The 16,631-nt window shown below is 35.0% G+C and overlaps 2 protein-coding genes across 3 annotated transcripts; both read right to left on the reverse strand.

Annotated features, from left to right (window-relative positions):
- Positions 1-491: 491 nt before the first annotated feature.
- On the reverse strand, positions 492-3,709 carry LOC124299082 (rhythmically expressed gene 2 protein-like). 2 transcript variants are annotated; one of them, XM_046752002.1, is made up of 2 exons: positions 3,531-3,709; positions 492-2,589 (listed from the first exon to the last, which is right to left on the reverse strand). In XM_046752002.1, exon 2 carries the CDS (start codon positions 1,925-1,927, stop codon positions 1,157-1,159), a length of 771 nt encoding a protein of 256 aa, XP_046607958.1. In that variant the 5' UTR covers positions 1,928-2,589; positions 3,531-3,709; the 3' UTR covers positions 492-1,156. The 2 variants fall into 2 exon arrangements, with proteins under 2 accessions (XP_046607958.1, XP_046607957.1); XM_046752001.1 differs by having other exon boundaries at positions 492-2,592.
- Positions 3,710-6,587: 2,878 nt separating this feature from the next.
- On the reverse strand, positions 6,588-16,207 carry LOC124299081 (uncharacterized). The gene is made up of 6 exons (XM_046751999.1): positions 16,002-16,207; positions 13,187-13,295; positions 12,265-12,418; positions 11,994-12,171; positions 11,669-11,855; positions 6,588-11,557 (listed from the first exon to the last, which is right to left on the reverse strand). The coding sequence occupies exons 2-6, from the start codon at positions 13,258-13,260 to the stop codon at positions 10,921-10,923; spliced, it is 1,230 nt and encodes a 409-aa protein (XP_046607955.1). The 5' UTR covers positions 13,261-13,295; positions 16,002-16,207; the 3' UTR covers positions 6,588-10,920.
- Positions 16,208-16,631: the final 424 nt, after the last annotated feature.

Here is a 16,631-nt window from a genome sequence, read left to right on the forward strand (position 1 = left end):
GTCAACAAATTACACAGCTAACATCCATCTGCACGTAGGTACAAGGTAGAGCTGTGTGCGTTATCTTCCATGTCGATGAAGATGAACTGGTTAACTTTCGTAGTTCTGTAAGAATATCCTAAGGATGACTTATCGATTAAAATTATTATAAGCACAATTTAATTTGTTAAAATCGACATCGTGATATATTGTATACCTACGTTGCTTAAATATAGTAACAACACGAAGTATACCCGTACGAAAACGTTAAATGTGGAAACGAAACATTTTTAACACGACCATATTATTTTCGTATCGTAGAATGACTAATTTTGTTGTTCTTTACTTCTGTGCCTGAAGCGATAAATATTATAGGCCTGAAGCGGTATGAGGTTAAATATGAGGCCGTATTGTAAAGATTGTACTGTTTAAATTGACACGAGTAGAATATTGAATGACATTGTCAGCGTAATCTTTTACAGTAGAAAAAAAAAATACGATTTGTATCTTTATTGTTTTATTCGCGAATTTTCAATTCAATATGACAATAAAATTAAAATCGATATCATTGTATAAGTCGTACATGAGTATTAAAATATAATAAATTTATTTCACCTTACATTAATCAAATTGTATTATCTTCAAGCTTACACACAAATGACTTTAATTAGTATAATCAATCGTTGATTAATTTTCCGTGCCACCAAATCAATGATTTGTCAAATTACTTAGCATGTGTTAATTGGTACACATATCTAAATCGTTTATATGAGTTAAATATATTAAGAATAAACAACTAAACAATAACACTAAGAATTCCTGCGGTGCGAATTATCCGCGGCGTCACAACTTTATCAATATAAATATTCATAGTCATTCGTGAAATAATATGTACATGTTTTCAACCCTTTGCTTCGCATTGCATGCAGGTGATACAAATGTGCCTCTAAGTCTCATCGTCAATATTAGAGTTATTAGGGGGTAGAAAGTAGTTTTCTCTATCGCATGAATTGATCACGGAGGATATTCATAACATGTAAATATTGTTCGGTAGATCCGTGCTCAATATCAAGCAATAACGTTGGTAACACTTAAACGGAATTTACTCTAGTTTGACATACTCATTTCTCAAGTCAAAGAGACTTTGAATAATTTAGTTACATGTGAAACTGATTTGCTAAGGCGATTCCGTCATCTCGTAACGAAAGACTTTGTCGAAATGGATTTTGAGGTCGTTGAGGCTGCGGTAAACGTCGCGATGAGGTACTTTCGTGTTATCGGTTGGCTTTTTGTCATCACGTTTGATCAGTATGGCGTTCCATTTGGCATTTTTGGCACCGAGATAATCCTTGTCGTACGTATCTCCGATGTGTACGGCTTCATGGGGTAGAACCGATCTATCGCAATAACGTTTCGTTATTTTTAGAGCCTCTTCAAATATCAATGGATCGGGCTTTTCGGTTCCAAGGTCGTACGAGGACAAAACGAAAGAGAAATACGGGCGCAATTCGGTGCTGACGAGTACAGACTCTAGACGAGCATCAAAGTTTGATATGACACCGAGTACGACATTCTTCTTTTTCAAGTAATCGAGTATATTTAGCGTGTCGGGATACTTGTGCCAGCATTCATTCGTACTATAACATTCGATCAGGGTGCTCGCCACCTTTTCGAGGGCCTTTTCGCAAGTGTGCTCGTTTTGCTCTCGGAAAACGTTGTACACTATGGTTCGCCACCAATTCTCCCATCCGAGTCCCGTGTGCTTTCCAAACACCGGATGATCCGCCGCCAGTTTGTTAAAGTTCTGTTTAAAACTTCCCGCCAATTTCCCAGGGTCCACCGAAATCCCGTATCTCAATCCCACTTCCGAGTAGTGAACCTCCAACCCCGTCATCAGCAGAGTTCCCGTCACGTCAAACGTGACTAAACGCGGTCGTATAGCGTTCATTTTTCACCCTGTATTTTCACGATTTTTTCAATACCGCACAACTTCAATTAAATCTGACTGTCACGCGATCAAAACAGAAAATCATCACGGATTTGCAAAACTGATGAGATAAAAAAGGGTTTAATTTTTTTATTACCACCGGTGCTGCTAGCGCTTACAAAAATGGCCGCCATTCGATATTTGTGCGCATCAACGTGCGCATCTTTTACGTTATTGTTATGTTATACTTCTATCGTAAAAATTTTGTCAAAGGAATTATGGGATTTTGTACATATTTGTCCACCAATTCTACGAATATTTTTTTAATTATAAACGGTCAGTAATTAATTTCTTACACTCTATGTTAGTACCAGCGTTAAGTGACGCTGAAAAGTTTGTGCGCCAAACTGTGGATCACGTGATTCTGAACAGCGGAAATTTTAAATAAATGATCTTAGATAATTATTTTCCTTAGTTATTATTATACTTATTTATGATAATACAGAATTATTCATCAAATTCATCAAGTACGTCAAAGTACTCCGACATTACTTCGAAAGCTAACAAAGCATGATCTGAAGGCTCATCGATATCGCCGATAATCTCTTTAATACCAATTTGGTTTGCAGGCAGTGATTTTTTGTCATCTTCATTATCGGCGCCTGAACGTGTGTCTGAAGAATCTTCTAAAACAAATGCATTGGAATTGGATATAAAAATTTTTGTTGAATTTGTTTCTCACAGACATCATTCGAAAAATATTTATTTTAATATAAGAGGTTCAGTTTCTTGACGTTCAGTAAAGATTTCCCCATATAATTAATAACATTCAATCCGTGTAATGTATGCAAGCCTCATACTTAGTGTAGAAATGATACTGTTACTTTGGATTGTTACATGTCAGAAATCATACACTAAATTTATCTATAATAATCCACTATATTTACGTTGAGAAAACAGGACAAAACTGTAGCAACACGGCATAGATCTCTTGAGCCAAACGAAACAATGTTTAGCTTCTCTAACTTATTTAATTGAAAATTAATCAATATTAATGCTGTAACATATTTTATTACAACGTTAGTAGATCCTCGTAAAATTAAAATAAGAAAACGCGAAAGACTAATGATTATTTATTTATCCGAAAGCAGAAATTGTATCATTCATCTTGTTTATAAGATACGTATCTGAAAACAGATTCATTCTAATTTTTATGCACATGCTCAAATACACTTAAAATTGTATCATCCCGCAAATATCCAACGTAATTACTCCATTAATTATCCATGTATTTTATTCCTTTATCGTAACTTTTTTTTTTTTTTTTTCAAATAAATTTATATTCAATTAATATATAATTGTCTTGCCAATTTATTGCCTCGATTTCTTCATCCGATCTAAGATAGTTATAATACCTTTGGTTAAACTCCGACATCCTGAGAATGAACTCTGCTCTCCGCATTTATACTTCCGTTTCGATCTTTTTCAATATTATTGCAATAAGAAATTGGCGCCCAACATAATAAATATTGTATAACGCACGACAGCCGGAGTTTCACAAGATAGAAAATCGATCACAGAAATAACGATGGTAAATATAAATATCTGCAAATTCGTATCTTACCATTCGCCTTTGAGGAATTCATGATGCTTAGCGTCGTGATACGTCAACGTGAATGATGCGATTTGACTTGAGTAATTGAACATGACCATCATGTGTATTTCCTTCTCTCCCAGAGTGATTATAAAGGTTTTTCCCTGATGACGGTCTTGCCGGAAGTGGTATCGCCAGCGTTGTTTGAAATGTTGAAACAATGGTACATTAAATGATAAATGCGGGAAGTAGGGGGTACCGATTCCAAATATGTACAGCAAACTTGCGCTGTAAAAGATAACCGTAACGGAAAAAACCACATTTGTATGTTTGAATACATACATCACGAGAACTAAACTAAATAGTTATGAAGAGTCTCATGGATTCTATAGCGAAAATAGTATATTAGTACATTGTAGACTAGAATGAAAAACGATCGGTATGTTTAATTTTTATTTTATTTTTTTTTCTGTTTAATAATACTTTAATCAATTCTTAACAAATGGAATATTTTGTAATACTATATATCCAATATGTACAATTATTGCAAAATAAGAAGGAAGAAAATAAGGTAAAATAAAGACGTGGATTGAAGTGTATAAATTCTGCAATGTACATTAGCCAGATGGAGTACGGTACACTGCAATAATAGCAATAATGAGATATTCATCAGACATTACAAATATTAGATTACAAAAAATGGTACAATTACATAAACAATATTACTTAGAACTATAAGTTACTGTAGAAAATAAAGATCTGTGTTGGTTGGTATGTGCAGTCGTTTAAAGTTTATCATAAAATAAATTTTATATTACTTCTATATAGAGAAGGAAAAAAAAAACATTTAAGAAAGAGAGAGATACGATATTACGTGTATGCTTATGTAATAATCTAGGGATTATGTTATAAGAAACGTAAATATAATATATTAATCGATTACACAATACGAAACGAATTACTTTTTGCCCACTGCCAAATCCGTGTGCTGATCTTATTTTATACAGCAAGAGATCAGTCAACAATACACGAAACTTATACATACTGCCTAACACGCGTTCAATTTCAAATGACATATTTACGCCGGAATAAATTATCAGAATACAAAAATTTTCGTTTATGTAGTTTTACTCATTTTTTCCTGCTCTTCCCATTATTCGTTTGCGCGAGGCGTTTCTTTGCGATCTAGAGTACATCATTACCATTTTCTGCATATCGAACAATTAAAATTCTTAACGACTCTCTTATAATTTACGAACTACACTTGTAAGATTTGATATCTGCTATACTCAATCTTGCTCTCAACGCAAGTTGTACGTTATTATTTGTTTTTTAAAAGCCCAGCAGCATAATTTATTATTACTCATCGATCATATCTAATTGCACGGTCGTATTTTTATTTATTTCTTTTTAAATCACACAAAATTAGTGATTTCGTGTAAGAATGTATCGATTCATATACATGCGAACACAGTATAAACTAGATATCAAGTAGGTGAAATGAAATAAAGTTTGCTTCTTTAGAAAGTATCAAGATTTATAGATGTGAATAGAATTTTGAATGGACCTTCAGGATCGTTTGAAACTGTTTTTTTTTTTTTTTTTACTAAACTTCAGTATTGAAATATGTGAAACGCATTTAAAAAAAACTGCAATACAGTTTTGTTAAACACCGAGTAATTTGTCCAGTCTTTCCGTCGACATTTTCCTTACAAGAGGAAAAAACCGAAGGCGTTAGAAGATATACCTAGATTTAAGTTGATACGAACTATCATAATTTTAGTATAAAATTCTGCATTAAATGCTATTTTCGGTATAGAACAACACTGTGGATAATATAATAATAGTAATAATGATAATGATAATAACAATAATAATAAATATCATCTAATCACTAATTTATGTCATCTAAATTGTAGTTAGAAAACGAGCTTTCTCATGTAAGCCTTACGTGTTATGATACAGATGTTTTTGGTTTCACCAAGGACACATGTATATTAAACGGTATAAAATTGCATCGGTTCAAAGCGAGCTTTGAAACCATGAAATATACAATGTCTTGTGTGTTGTGACTGATTGATACTTAGGAATAGGTGAATTGCACAACAATGATTTTTGTTAGCTTATAAAGACAGTAGAATGTATTATACCAAAAATCTACTTGTTAGGACCAATTCAACGTTTACTAAAATGCACTTTCGAGAACATGATCAATATCTTGCAGCAGTGAAGTAAGCTTGATCACATTTTCAGTTTCGATTATCGTACTAATTTTGTTATATATGAATGTATAAGTGTATTTCTATGTGTTTACGTAAGTATGGATGCACGTATGAATGTATGCACAGATAACCATATACAATTGACAATAATTATGGCAGTCATAGTTTTTCATTGTCAGAATTTCATATATATATACATATATATATATATGGCATTAATCTTTGTATAGTTTTTCATTCATTAATTGTATTTCAGTTAAATATTCATTTTAGTACATCGATCAGTCTCACAAGTATAATTTTACGATTTGTATAGAAATTCTATGATGCAAGTGAACTATTCGATGATTAAACTTTTTTCTTATATAAATAGTATTTACCCAGTAAAATCACCATATTTGTAATATGATATTTATTACTTTCAGTATTGACCGATATCCATGCTCATTCTACAAATGGCATATAATGTTTTCTTTCGTTTACAGCTTCATGACATTTCTAAAATCCACTCTTTCAAAAACTCATTCAATGTGTCTACCGGTACTTTCAAATTGTAATTAGTTCCAATTTTATTAGATCAAGTAGTAGAGGAGTAAGGGATAATCTTGCAAGTTTGTTACTCGCCGCCTTGTTTACAATGAATTTCATTCATTAATCCATCAAGGCATCAGTTATTCGACTAATTATTAGTGATCACTCATCAGTCAGTTCTCAGTGAGATGCCGAATGATAGTTCAGTTCATTTTATGCAGCATTTGTCTTACTACACACGATAAATCTCTTCGAAGCTTAGTTACATGTGAAAACGTTACATCGTCATAGAGTACGTATTTGAAATATGTGTATCAAAGATGGTTGTATTAAAAATGTTTAAATTGAATTTATTTAAATATTACTTGGCACAGGATTTTTTCTAGTCTGTATGTATAGTTTGGGTGATAAGAATATAACTAGACAACATGTTAGATTAAAATTGTATGTCTGATTAAAACAGCAGTGTTCAAGGTTTCTTGAGATATTTGATTTACAATTTAAATTGCACAATGATATATGTTTCGCTACAGACATATAATCATGGCGATGATATTGCTGCGTTCTTTGTCAAGTAATTTCTTGCTCCGTACCTGGTACATTGCACCAATTCCATATTTTCTATAAAAGCGTTGAATGTTTATTATTTGCTGATTAATTTAACTTTACCAAGTTTCGTTCTTGTTATGCTATAAGATAAAAATGAATTTTACTAATTGGTATAATAATTGGCAAATTTATGCTAGTTTTGCTAAAGCAAATGGGTTACAATCAAGTTAGGAGTTAATGATATACAATTTTATATTTTCAATGGTATCTATTAATTTATTTAAATGTATCTTTCTTTGCTGCTGATACTTTACCTCATACATATAATAAACATAAAATACAAACATTTCTGTTTAATATAAACGGTGTACTGTAATTATCTAGGATGGATGATGCATTCCATTGAACGAAATATAGGATATTTTCGCAGAGAAAATAAAAACAAAAAGAAAATTTCATATATTTACCGCTATCTCCGAACCTCGCACATATCGAATGAAATAATTCAAATTGAATTTGATTTCGAATTTTTAACATGTCATTCTATAGCGTAAGGTTATTTATTCAGTTCAGAGTATTATGGAAACACAACTTTATTGGTTGTGTTCAGTTACCGATATTATGCTGACATGAATAACAATCATTTATTGCGTTTCACGATTTATGAAAAATGTATGTTCAAGTCTTAAAAATGTAAGTCATTTTCATTAAAAATAGGCGATGAAAATAAATAAATTTCTCAATATATAGCCAATAAATTACCTGGAATCAAACATTACCCTCTCCGGCTACGTGGCGAGAATTTGATTATAAAGAATTGGATACTTAGTTTGCATAAAAAAAAAAAAAAAAAATGAGTATAAATTTGATACAAATAGAGAAGTACTAGATATTATGATTACACAAGAGTGTATCGCTAAAATAAATAAGTATACCGATAATCGCCTTACTTTTTATGCACTAGACCATGTGGCACAAGAGTTTGCACTTTCAAAACTTGGATAATTACGTTCAACATTGAAACTTAATGGCGACTTGATTGAGCGTCCACATTTAAATGTACAATTTATAATTTGTCAGGTAACAAGATGATTTATATCGTTGCCTGACAAATTGCAGATTCGATGTTTGATTCCAAGCGAAGAAACCTACGTGTTCCTCTGCTACGTTACAAAGATTGTCAATGAGCCTAGGTAAGACGGGCAGTAAGTAAAGACTAATTTGTTAGCTACTCGGATAAGTGAGAAAACACCGAATATAGTTTGTAAACGAATTAGCAGATTATTGACATTCTACGGAACTCGATCGAAGTACGAGACTTCAGAGACGAATGGGAACACTTTGCGTGTTTCAATTCTAATTACAAAATTTAAGTCACGTCGTTATCTATAAGTTAATATTTAGTTTGTGCCGAGCGAGATTCATTTAAAATTAATGAAAGTTTCGCAACAGATTAAATCTATAAAATCTGTAAACATATTGAAAATTGCTTACTTGATGTGATTTTCTTACAACTTGAATGGAAAACTATGAACTGAGTTGGAAAAGCGAGAGTTTCACTCCTTTATTTGTCATTGCGGAATAACGTATTTAATAAAGATGTGTGTACCACAGGAATCTTTGTGCTATTCACTTCGTTACGTACCCATCTTTCAAAATTAGGAGTCAAGCTTCCCAACTATTCATTATCAAAGGTTGTCTATATATATACACACCCAAACACTTCGGCCTCAATTTGATAGCAGATTTCAATGTGATTAAGTCCATAGCTAACATTGAATTATTCAAAACTCAGTCCCTTAACTGATCTAGTTTCCTTACTCTCTCTCTCTCTATACACATCGCTGCTGTCCGTTGTAGTAATAATACTGCATTAATATATCATCATAACAAATACGATGCTATTTAACAGACTTCATGTTTTCATTACATAATTATATTACTATTATTATTGCTATAATTGGATCTGAGCTCTGTTACCCGAACACATTGATTATCATTAAGGACATGGGTCACCTGCGTGCCAACTCAGATTAGAAGGATTGGGGACCGAGTTGGATGACACCTAGACAGGCTAGCTGTGGTAAATCTGTTATCGCTCCAAAGTTGCATGTGGTCATAAAGACCCAACCGTACTCGTTTCGTTTTTCAATACATGCAAATACCTGAAAGAAAATGCGACTTCGATTCTATACGAATTATGTGACAATGCATTCCATTCTCTCACGTCAGCCACATCACCCAGTCATTGTCGCATAAGTCGCATAGAATTGAACTTGCATTTTGTTTCGGACCAAAATGAAGTTAGCCGGAAGGTAGAGGCATTAATTAATATTATTGTACCTGTTATTTTTGCCCAATAAATTTTCAAAAATGAAGATGAATTTTTCGTTACAGTAGGCGTAAAGTACGGGATTTTATACCTAGTTGGCGTAAAGTAGTCCCATGAACGTTTTCCCGTACTTTACGCCTACCGGGCGTAAAAAAATCTAACTCTATACCCGCGAACATAAAGGTTTTCTCGTAAATACACCGACTATGATGGAAAATATTGTTCGTATCACGGGTGTATAACTTTAAACCCCTCGTGTGATCGCGCAATACTCGTGGCGTAAAGTACGAATTGATACGAAAATAGCTATATCGAAATTTTTTTAGAAATAATTTATTTGGTGAAAGATTTGGCGTTAAATAAGGTCCGATAATTCTAGGTTTGCAATATACAGAAAAACGTTGTTCTTTATAATATTTACTAGTTGGTTTTGAACTTTTGGCTCGAAATTAACATAGCCCGTGCTACACAGTTTCAATTTCGATTCGGTGCTAGTTGGATATCAGAATTATTTTACGTCAAATAAAACTACATTTTCAAGACAAGTCGCTTACAATTTGAGATGTATAAATCTTGAAAAAACATTGATGGTATTTAGTTGTAAACTATGATAGTTACTCTGATCCGTAAAAGTCAGAATGTTTTCTTGAAATAGAGCAAAATCTAGCTTTGTCATCGTACCATTGGTTTATCAAATTTTGTTTTCATATATTCTGGCTGAATGATTTTGTCATTATTACATTGAATAATGTCATTTTCACTAATTAAATTTTACAAAATGAGCACGTAACTTCGGCTTGAAATCACGTGATTCCTATATTTTTATAATTCAGCACTTGATTGAAAAAGGTTGACCCATGCCTTTAAAGTTGTTACCTAATAATAGTGTCATGGAGCATTACGCCATTTATTTCAAATGCACATGTATATTAAAACGTATGATCGCCATTAGGATCTTTTCGAACAAATTATTACACTCAAATTTTTGTTGTTTCTTTTTTGGACCCAAATATGATTTGAAAGATGATTGGCATCTCGGAATACCTATACAATATTCACATATATATATATATAATTGCATCAATAGATTGTCTCAGAAAACTCGAGCTGTGGATGATGAGAGATTTTACTACCAGGAGTAAATGAATTAAAATGACTTTGGAAATAAACAAAATAAAGAAAATAATAATAATAATAATAATAATAATCGCAATAGACGAAAAATCTCGAATAACTTCCTAAAAAAACTGCCACGAGTCGAGCATTTTTATTTAATTTTTTTCACTCTAAACATCTTTTTTTTTCATTTTTTTTTAATCTTTTCTCTCTTTTTCAATAACAATGTTTATACTCCGCGAAAATTAACACTATCATCACAGTGTTTTGATCTATCCAGCTAAGTTTTATCTTAGAATAAAAACTTTTGAGTTTTTTCTGAACACTTAGTCTATTTGTTAGACATTTGATGTTTTTTTCCTTCCTGACTTATGAACAGTCACGAGTTAGCAGGCAGTAGATAAACTAAGTATTAATTTTTAAAAAATTACAAACGCTTTCATATTATCTAACATACATTACTTGACAAGTATATATATATATATATATATATATATATTTTCTCTCTTTCGAGACTTACTCATGCACAGCCTTTGCTGTCTGAGTATGTCTTCATAAAACTGTGACAATAATCACAGAATGATAAGGTAAGTAAGTCATTGCTAGAATGTACACCTACCTAGCTACATACATGAGAAAGAATAAATTAAAACTCTACAAAAGATTGACATTAATTAGCAATAGACTGTCTGGCAGAGGCGTGTATAGCAAAATCGACTAAACGATTCTCGGAGATGTTGACAGTTTGATGCGAGCTCGTGATAACGTTGGCAGGAGATGCTACCGAGATCGGCTTGTACACAATTTGGTCTATCTGTTTCAGAGGTACCAATTTAATAGGTAGGTCGGAGTCTAACCTGATTCCTTCAGTTACCGGGATCGTCTTGAGTTGAACACTCTGTACAGGTATTGTCTTGACCTCCTGCTTAACAGACGGATTCGAATTTGGAATTATTTTCGCTAGCTTGCTCTCACCAACTCCCTGATTGGAAGATTCGTCATAGCCCGAATCCGAAGAGGAGTCACTGAACGATTTGGTGACCGGTTTGGGAACGGTCGGTTCTACAGTCGAATCTAAGCTGTGCGCTGGACTCGCTGACGCTGAACTGTGCGCAGGACTCGCAGATGCTGAACTGTGTGCAGGGCTCGCGGATGCTGAACTGTGCGAAGGACTACTGCTCACTGCATTTGCCTGTCTCTGTCCCTCTTGCCTGGCCAAGCACCCAATGCAAGGTTTTATTAATGATGGGTCGATCATCACTTCTCCATACGGACCCTTGAATATCGTACCGCAGCAGATTGTTTCTCTGGAAAAACATTCCATCAAGGTTATTTCAGTTACCACGAGATACAAATTTACGTGCACATGTCTAAATATAAGAGCTTTTTCTCCGAAGCAAAGAAATTGGTTCAGTTACCTTTTGAAGTAGGTCAGGTCAATGAAACCACTGACTGGTATTTGAGGCAGTCGTCTTTTTATTCCAGATTCACCTTGTTCCGCAGCTAACCTTTTTACTCCTGTTAAACCATCATCGCTTCCGGCAGGGCTGCCAGCACGGCTTGAATTCTTACTGCCTCCTCCTGCATTATCTGGTAGAAAGTCCTCTGCAAAGAATAATCGAATTCTATATACATTTCTCCGCCTTCAATGAATGAAATAAAATATGAAGAAAAAAATCTTGCGATTTTTTAATTCATCAAGACTTGTCTTTCCCCAAGAAAATAAAATTTACTGGTACTAACCGGCGTACTCATCACTCATTGCAGGACTTTGTTCCCTTTCACGATCAGGTTTCAGGTAAACATGCTTCTTTTTAACGATCTTCTCATGTTTGTCTTGTACTTCCTTCAGTTTTTTCTTATTCTTTGACTTGAACTTTGTCAGAGATTTTATTCCAGGTCCAGCACGAGCATCAACGACCTATATAAAATAAGATAAATTTGAAGTTTTCTTTCAACAAGTAAAACGGTAACGTTATCATTTGTGTTCCTAAGTATACTGAAAGCTACTTACGTGACTCCAATTACGGTCGCTTCCAGCAGGCAACTTTTTCCAACGTTTCACCAGGAGAACACAAGCATTACATATCTCTCCTGTACGGCGTTCCAGAAGCTGGAAACATTCTATGAAATCATCCTCGTACTTTTTGCTGTCCGTAAATCGTGAGCTGGAATGAATAGAAGATGTTAAGTATTCTGTAGTTTTAAAAATTATAATTTGAAATTAATAAAATATGATAAAAGTCAAACCAACTTGGAAAATTATAGGAATAGACACCAAAGGTTTAATTAATCAGGACTTGATATTCAAATAATGCCCTTTAGAGGATGGAAAATAAATGATATTTTTCTCAACAAGTTTTGACAGCCATATAATATTTTATTTTTAATTGAATGGAATTGGTTTTGATTCTTTATAAATAAAAAAGAATAATTTTATGCGTTTCTACCAAAATAAAAATCGTAAGTATAAGTATCAATTCAAACAAAACAGTTCCACATATCACGAAAGAATTACACTGAATTACCATCAATACCACAGAAATAAGATTACCAAAAAAAAAAAATCAAATAATTATAGAAATTCAAAAAATACACATCATTGAGAACAATTGGGGAAATTTCGACAATGCAAGTAAAATTCTAAGATACCATCACAGAAATCTAACAATAAGACAGCAGAAACCCTATGAAAACATCAGAAGTTTTTTCAACGGAGTTATAAACTAACAGATATTGAAAAAATTTCCAGGATTGTTGAAAGTTCCCCAATTTTTTCAATTTCGTTTAATCGACTTTACAACTTTTTTCGTGAATGCAAAGCGAATGAAATTTGTGTTTACAACTTCGACGTCGGAAAGAGTATCGAAATAATTGAGTAAAAATACAAAACCGGTTTCCGGCTAATGAATACGTAAAAACATCACAATAATTACCTGCTCGACTTGGCTTTGCAGATGCAACAGCCTGTAGTCGACCGATACACCTTCGGCTTGTGAAAACTAAACATACTGGCGTTGGTTTTGGGATCTCCACGTTGTCTCTCTGAAAAAAAAACCGAACAAATATAAATAAAAATAATCCTAAATCGAAGGCGTACTTTGTATCACACATGTTTCTCCAGGGAGACGTGTGACGCGGTAAAACGCACGAACGCCAAGGGGGGGGGGGGGAGAAAGAGGTGGGAGAAAAGGCGTCTCTCCGTCTTTCTCATTGCACCCCGCCTCCAACTGCCGCTGCTGTTACAATTTCATTTATACCCGGTTGCTCAACGCGCTTTCAAAAGTTACAGGCAAAGCTTGCGTGTACCGTGCGTACGTTTTTATCGTACTGGTATTTCTTTCTCGTTTTCTTCTCGATTTCGCAATCGAAACGCGAGAGGCGCAGATGCACCGCCGAATTATTTTTGTTACCAAATGATATTGCAATAAGCGTGTAACGTTACTTCCAGCAGACGTACAACTATGTGCATACAAAAAGAACCAGTATGGAAGCCCAAATGACAGTATGAAAAAAACAGCTAACCGGCACAGATCTGGCGGTTTTCTTTGTTGATTTTTTTTTTTTTTTTTAACACGCATACCGATCGTACGTCGACCGCGCAAACACGAATTCAATGCAATTCGTATGTATTGCCGTTTTCTCACTTATCGCGATGTATCAAAGTGTCAAGGTCATGTAGTCAAGTTGATTAGCTTTATAATAAAATCAAACTTCATGTCCGGTATTCGGTAGACGAGTCAACTGAAATCGTCAATTTTCGAATTTTTGTGTACGTAACTTCGTGCTAGACGGACTTATAATTAATTATATTTCATTTCGTTGATAACGCGCGTGCATCCATCTTTGGCGGCGCACGTTAGAGAGCAAGATATAACGGGAGCGCGAAAAGAATTACTGAAATGGAAAACTGTCCTTCACCGAGTTATATTGCAACAGTAAATACGCGGTCCAGGAATAGATGGAGGAATGGAAGAGAACTCGGTTGCAATATCGCGAAACACCTTGTCTGACACATGATCTAGATCATAACGATGCGTTTCGCAAATACGAATTATCTTAACGATTGTGTATCTGCGTAATGTGCGTAGAGAATAAGAGTATACTTGAATATATGTACGAAATTTTCGCCAACTTTCAACGCCGGACACATTTCTCCGTTGTGAAACGTCACGCGTCCCTGTCCTAGACTTACTTTAACGCTCCGTTATACAATTTCTATTATTTAATCTGAACGAACTAGGAAGAAACAGAATGTATTTAGGTGAAACCTCGATCGAGAGACGCGCAAGGCACGTATAAACGTGCCCCTGACACCATTACCTGATACTTGAAACTTTCATTCTCATTTTTACTGTCGCTGTTAATTCCGCAAAGTGTTACGTACGAATAAAAATAAAAAAAACATATCGAAACACTTTTACTCGACGTATGTATTGTAACGTACTTGACGAGGTTTGGCTCGTCTAATTAACGAAACGATACAAGCGTTGCAATCAATTGAAAAACCGTTTCTCTCATTACGTTTTCGCGGATGTAATTTTTTTTACCCACAGTTTACTGACATTTCAGCGAATCAGGAAGGAACCAAATCAGTTCCTTGGTATCAACGCAACGACGTGTGTTACATTTACGACATACGTAACAATCGTGACGCTGACTGTGGTTTGGGATAAAACGATGATAAAACAAATGCAAGAAAGTGAGAAGGGGAAAAACCCTCGTGACTGCCTGCGATTGATATTACACGGTGAAATTTGAGATGTCAGGGTGAAGTACGCGACTGCATGTAATTCCCTAACAAGAAAGTGGAGCAGTGGAACGAGCATGACAGATGGAGAGACGCAACGACGTGCGCGAGAAGGAGGCAGGCATGGCGCGTGGCACCGCACGGCGGTCGCCATAACCAAACCGCCTCGCATCGGTCCTGAGATGTACCGACAAGGAGAGAGACATGCGTGCGATAGTCGTTTGTTTGCGGATTACATACACGTCGACGCGCGCCAATTGTCAACATAACATGGTCAGAAATTGAGGCAACGGAACTTCAGTTGGGGATAAACAAACCCTGCCGCTGTCAAACTGGAATTCACTGACGTGCAAGCGTCAACGAATATCGTGTGCACGTCGGCTGAGACCCCGCCATACGAACGCCATGACAGATGAGACAGTACGCAAACAAACAAGTCCACTTGCGAAATAGAACGGCGTCCCATTTTAGGAAGGACTTAATAGAACGCTGATAAAACTCGATTGTCCAAGTAGAATAAAGGAGAAAAAGAAACAAACGAAAGTTATCTCACGATAATGACAGATATCGGCGGCATCTCGTCAGATGTCAAACGCGTGGTAGAAAAATGCGAAATATTTCACAAAATCTCATAGCGTACACTTTCGGTGAAAGTTTCGATACGTATATTAATTATTAACAACGATCGAATGGCACGGACCGGCAACCGACCGGGCAACCGGGAGAAATACTTTTTTCAACTTTACGATCTTATCCACGCGAAAAATATTTGCTGTTAGAAAATGCTTGCTCTATGTCATGATACAGCAGGCTGGCAGTTCTACAGCGGCCGGAGACGCTGACGTTTAGTCACATATTTCTTGATAATAGAGGGATAAACAAATGTGACAATAGTTCCAAATATAAATAGCTAATTGCGCTGGCTAAATATGATAATCTCGCATTAAATCCGCTGAGATTATCTAATAAAACGCTAAAATTAGTATGACTGATTTGCTTACCTTTTCAATACAGGTGACGGCCGGATTCAAGAATTCTTCAGCGCAATCTTAACGCGCAGGCTTTGGTTCACGCTGTCAGTCAAACTGGCAGCTTTTAGATGACAAACTTTGGAAACTACTTCATGCCGGAATTCTGTGATATTTTTATTTACCGCATATCAATAGAATATTTTATAAGACAATACACACCGCGCTTCACCAAGATTTTAATTTACAAAATGTCAAGTAATCTATCTGGCTGTCAGAATTAAGCTTCCGGTTATCGCTGATTCGCTTCCTGTGCGCCATTTGAGTTTTGTTGCTAGACGAGAGTTTTCGATGTCACCGCCAGAGTGCGTGATGATTTTTGTATTATCGGCATTGAGCTGTGTTGTCAGTCGTGATGTCGAATTTTAACGTTCGAATCTTTGGATTTATCCTACAGCACAAATATTTACTGATATTACGGCAACTTGCGGGCAAAATTTGTTAATTTTTCTTTCTCCAATATCACCATTTCATCCACAGAGAAATAATGCATAGATACGGTACAAATCTCGTCGACATACGAGATGACTTAAAATTTGGGGTTACCGCAAATGCGCACGTTCATTCGAAACAGGTTTTCCCCATCATTGCAGTATATTTTGA

The sequence above is a fragment of the Neodiprion virginianus genome, chromosome 2 (assembly GCF_021901495.1).
Source record: "Neodiprion virginianus isolate iyNeoVirg1 chromosome 2, iyNeoVirg1.1, whole genome shotgun sequence".
NCBI classification, from domain to species: Eukaryota; Metazoa; Arthropoda; class Insecta; order Hymenoptera; family Diprionidae; genus Neodiprion; species Neodiprion virginianus.

Bases quoted from the DNA above. Each gene is read 5' to 3' on its own strand.
- LOC124299082 (XM_046752002.1), bottom strand. From the start codon at position 1,927: ATGAACGCTATACGACCGCGTTTAGTCACGTTTGACGTGACGGGAACT.
- LOC124299081 (XM_046751999.1), bottom strand. From the start codon at position 13,260: ATGTTTAGTTTTCACAAGCCGAAGGTGTATCGGTCGACTACAGGCTGT. The intron at 12,419-13,186 runs GTAATTATTGTG...TATTCATTCCAG, and splicing joins TGCAAAGCCAAGTCGAGCAG to CTCACGATTTACGGACAGCA. The intron at 12,172-12,264 runs GTAAGTAGCTTT...TATTTTATATAG, and splicing joins GCGACCGTAATTGGAGTCAC to GTCGTTGATGCTCGTGCTGG.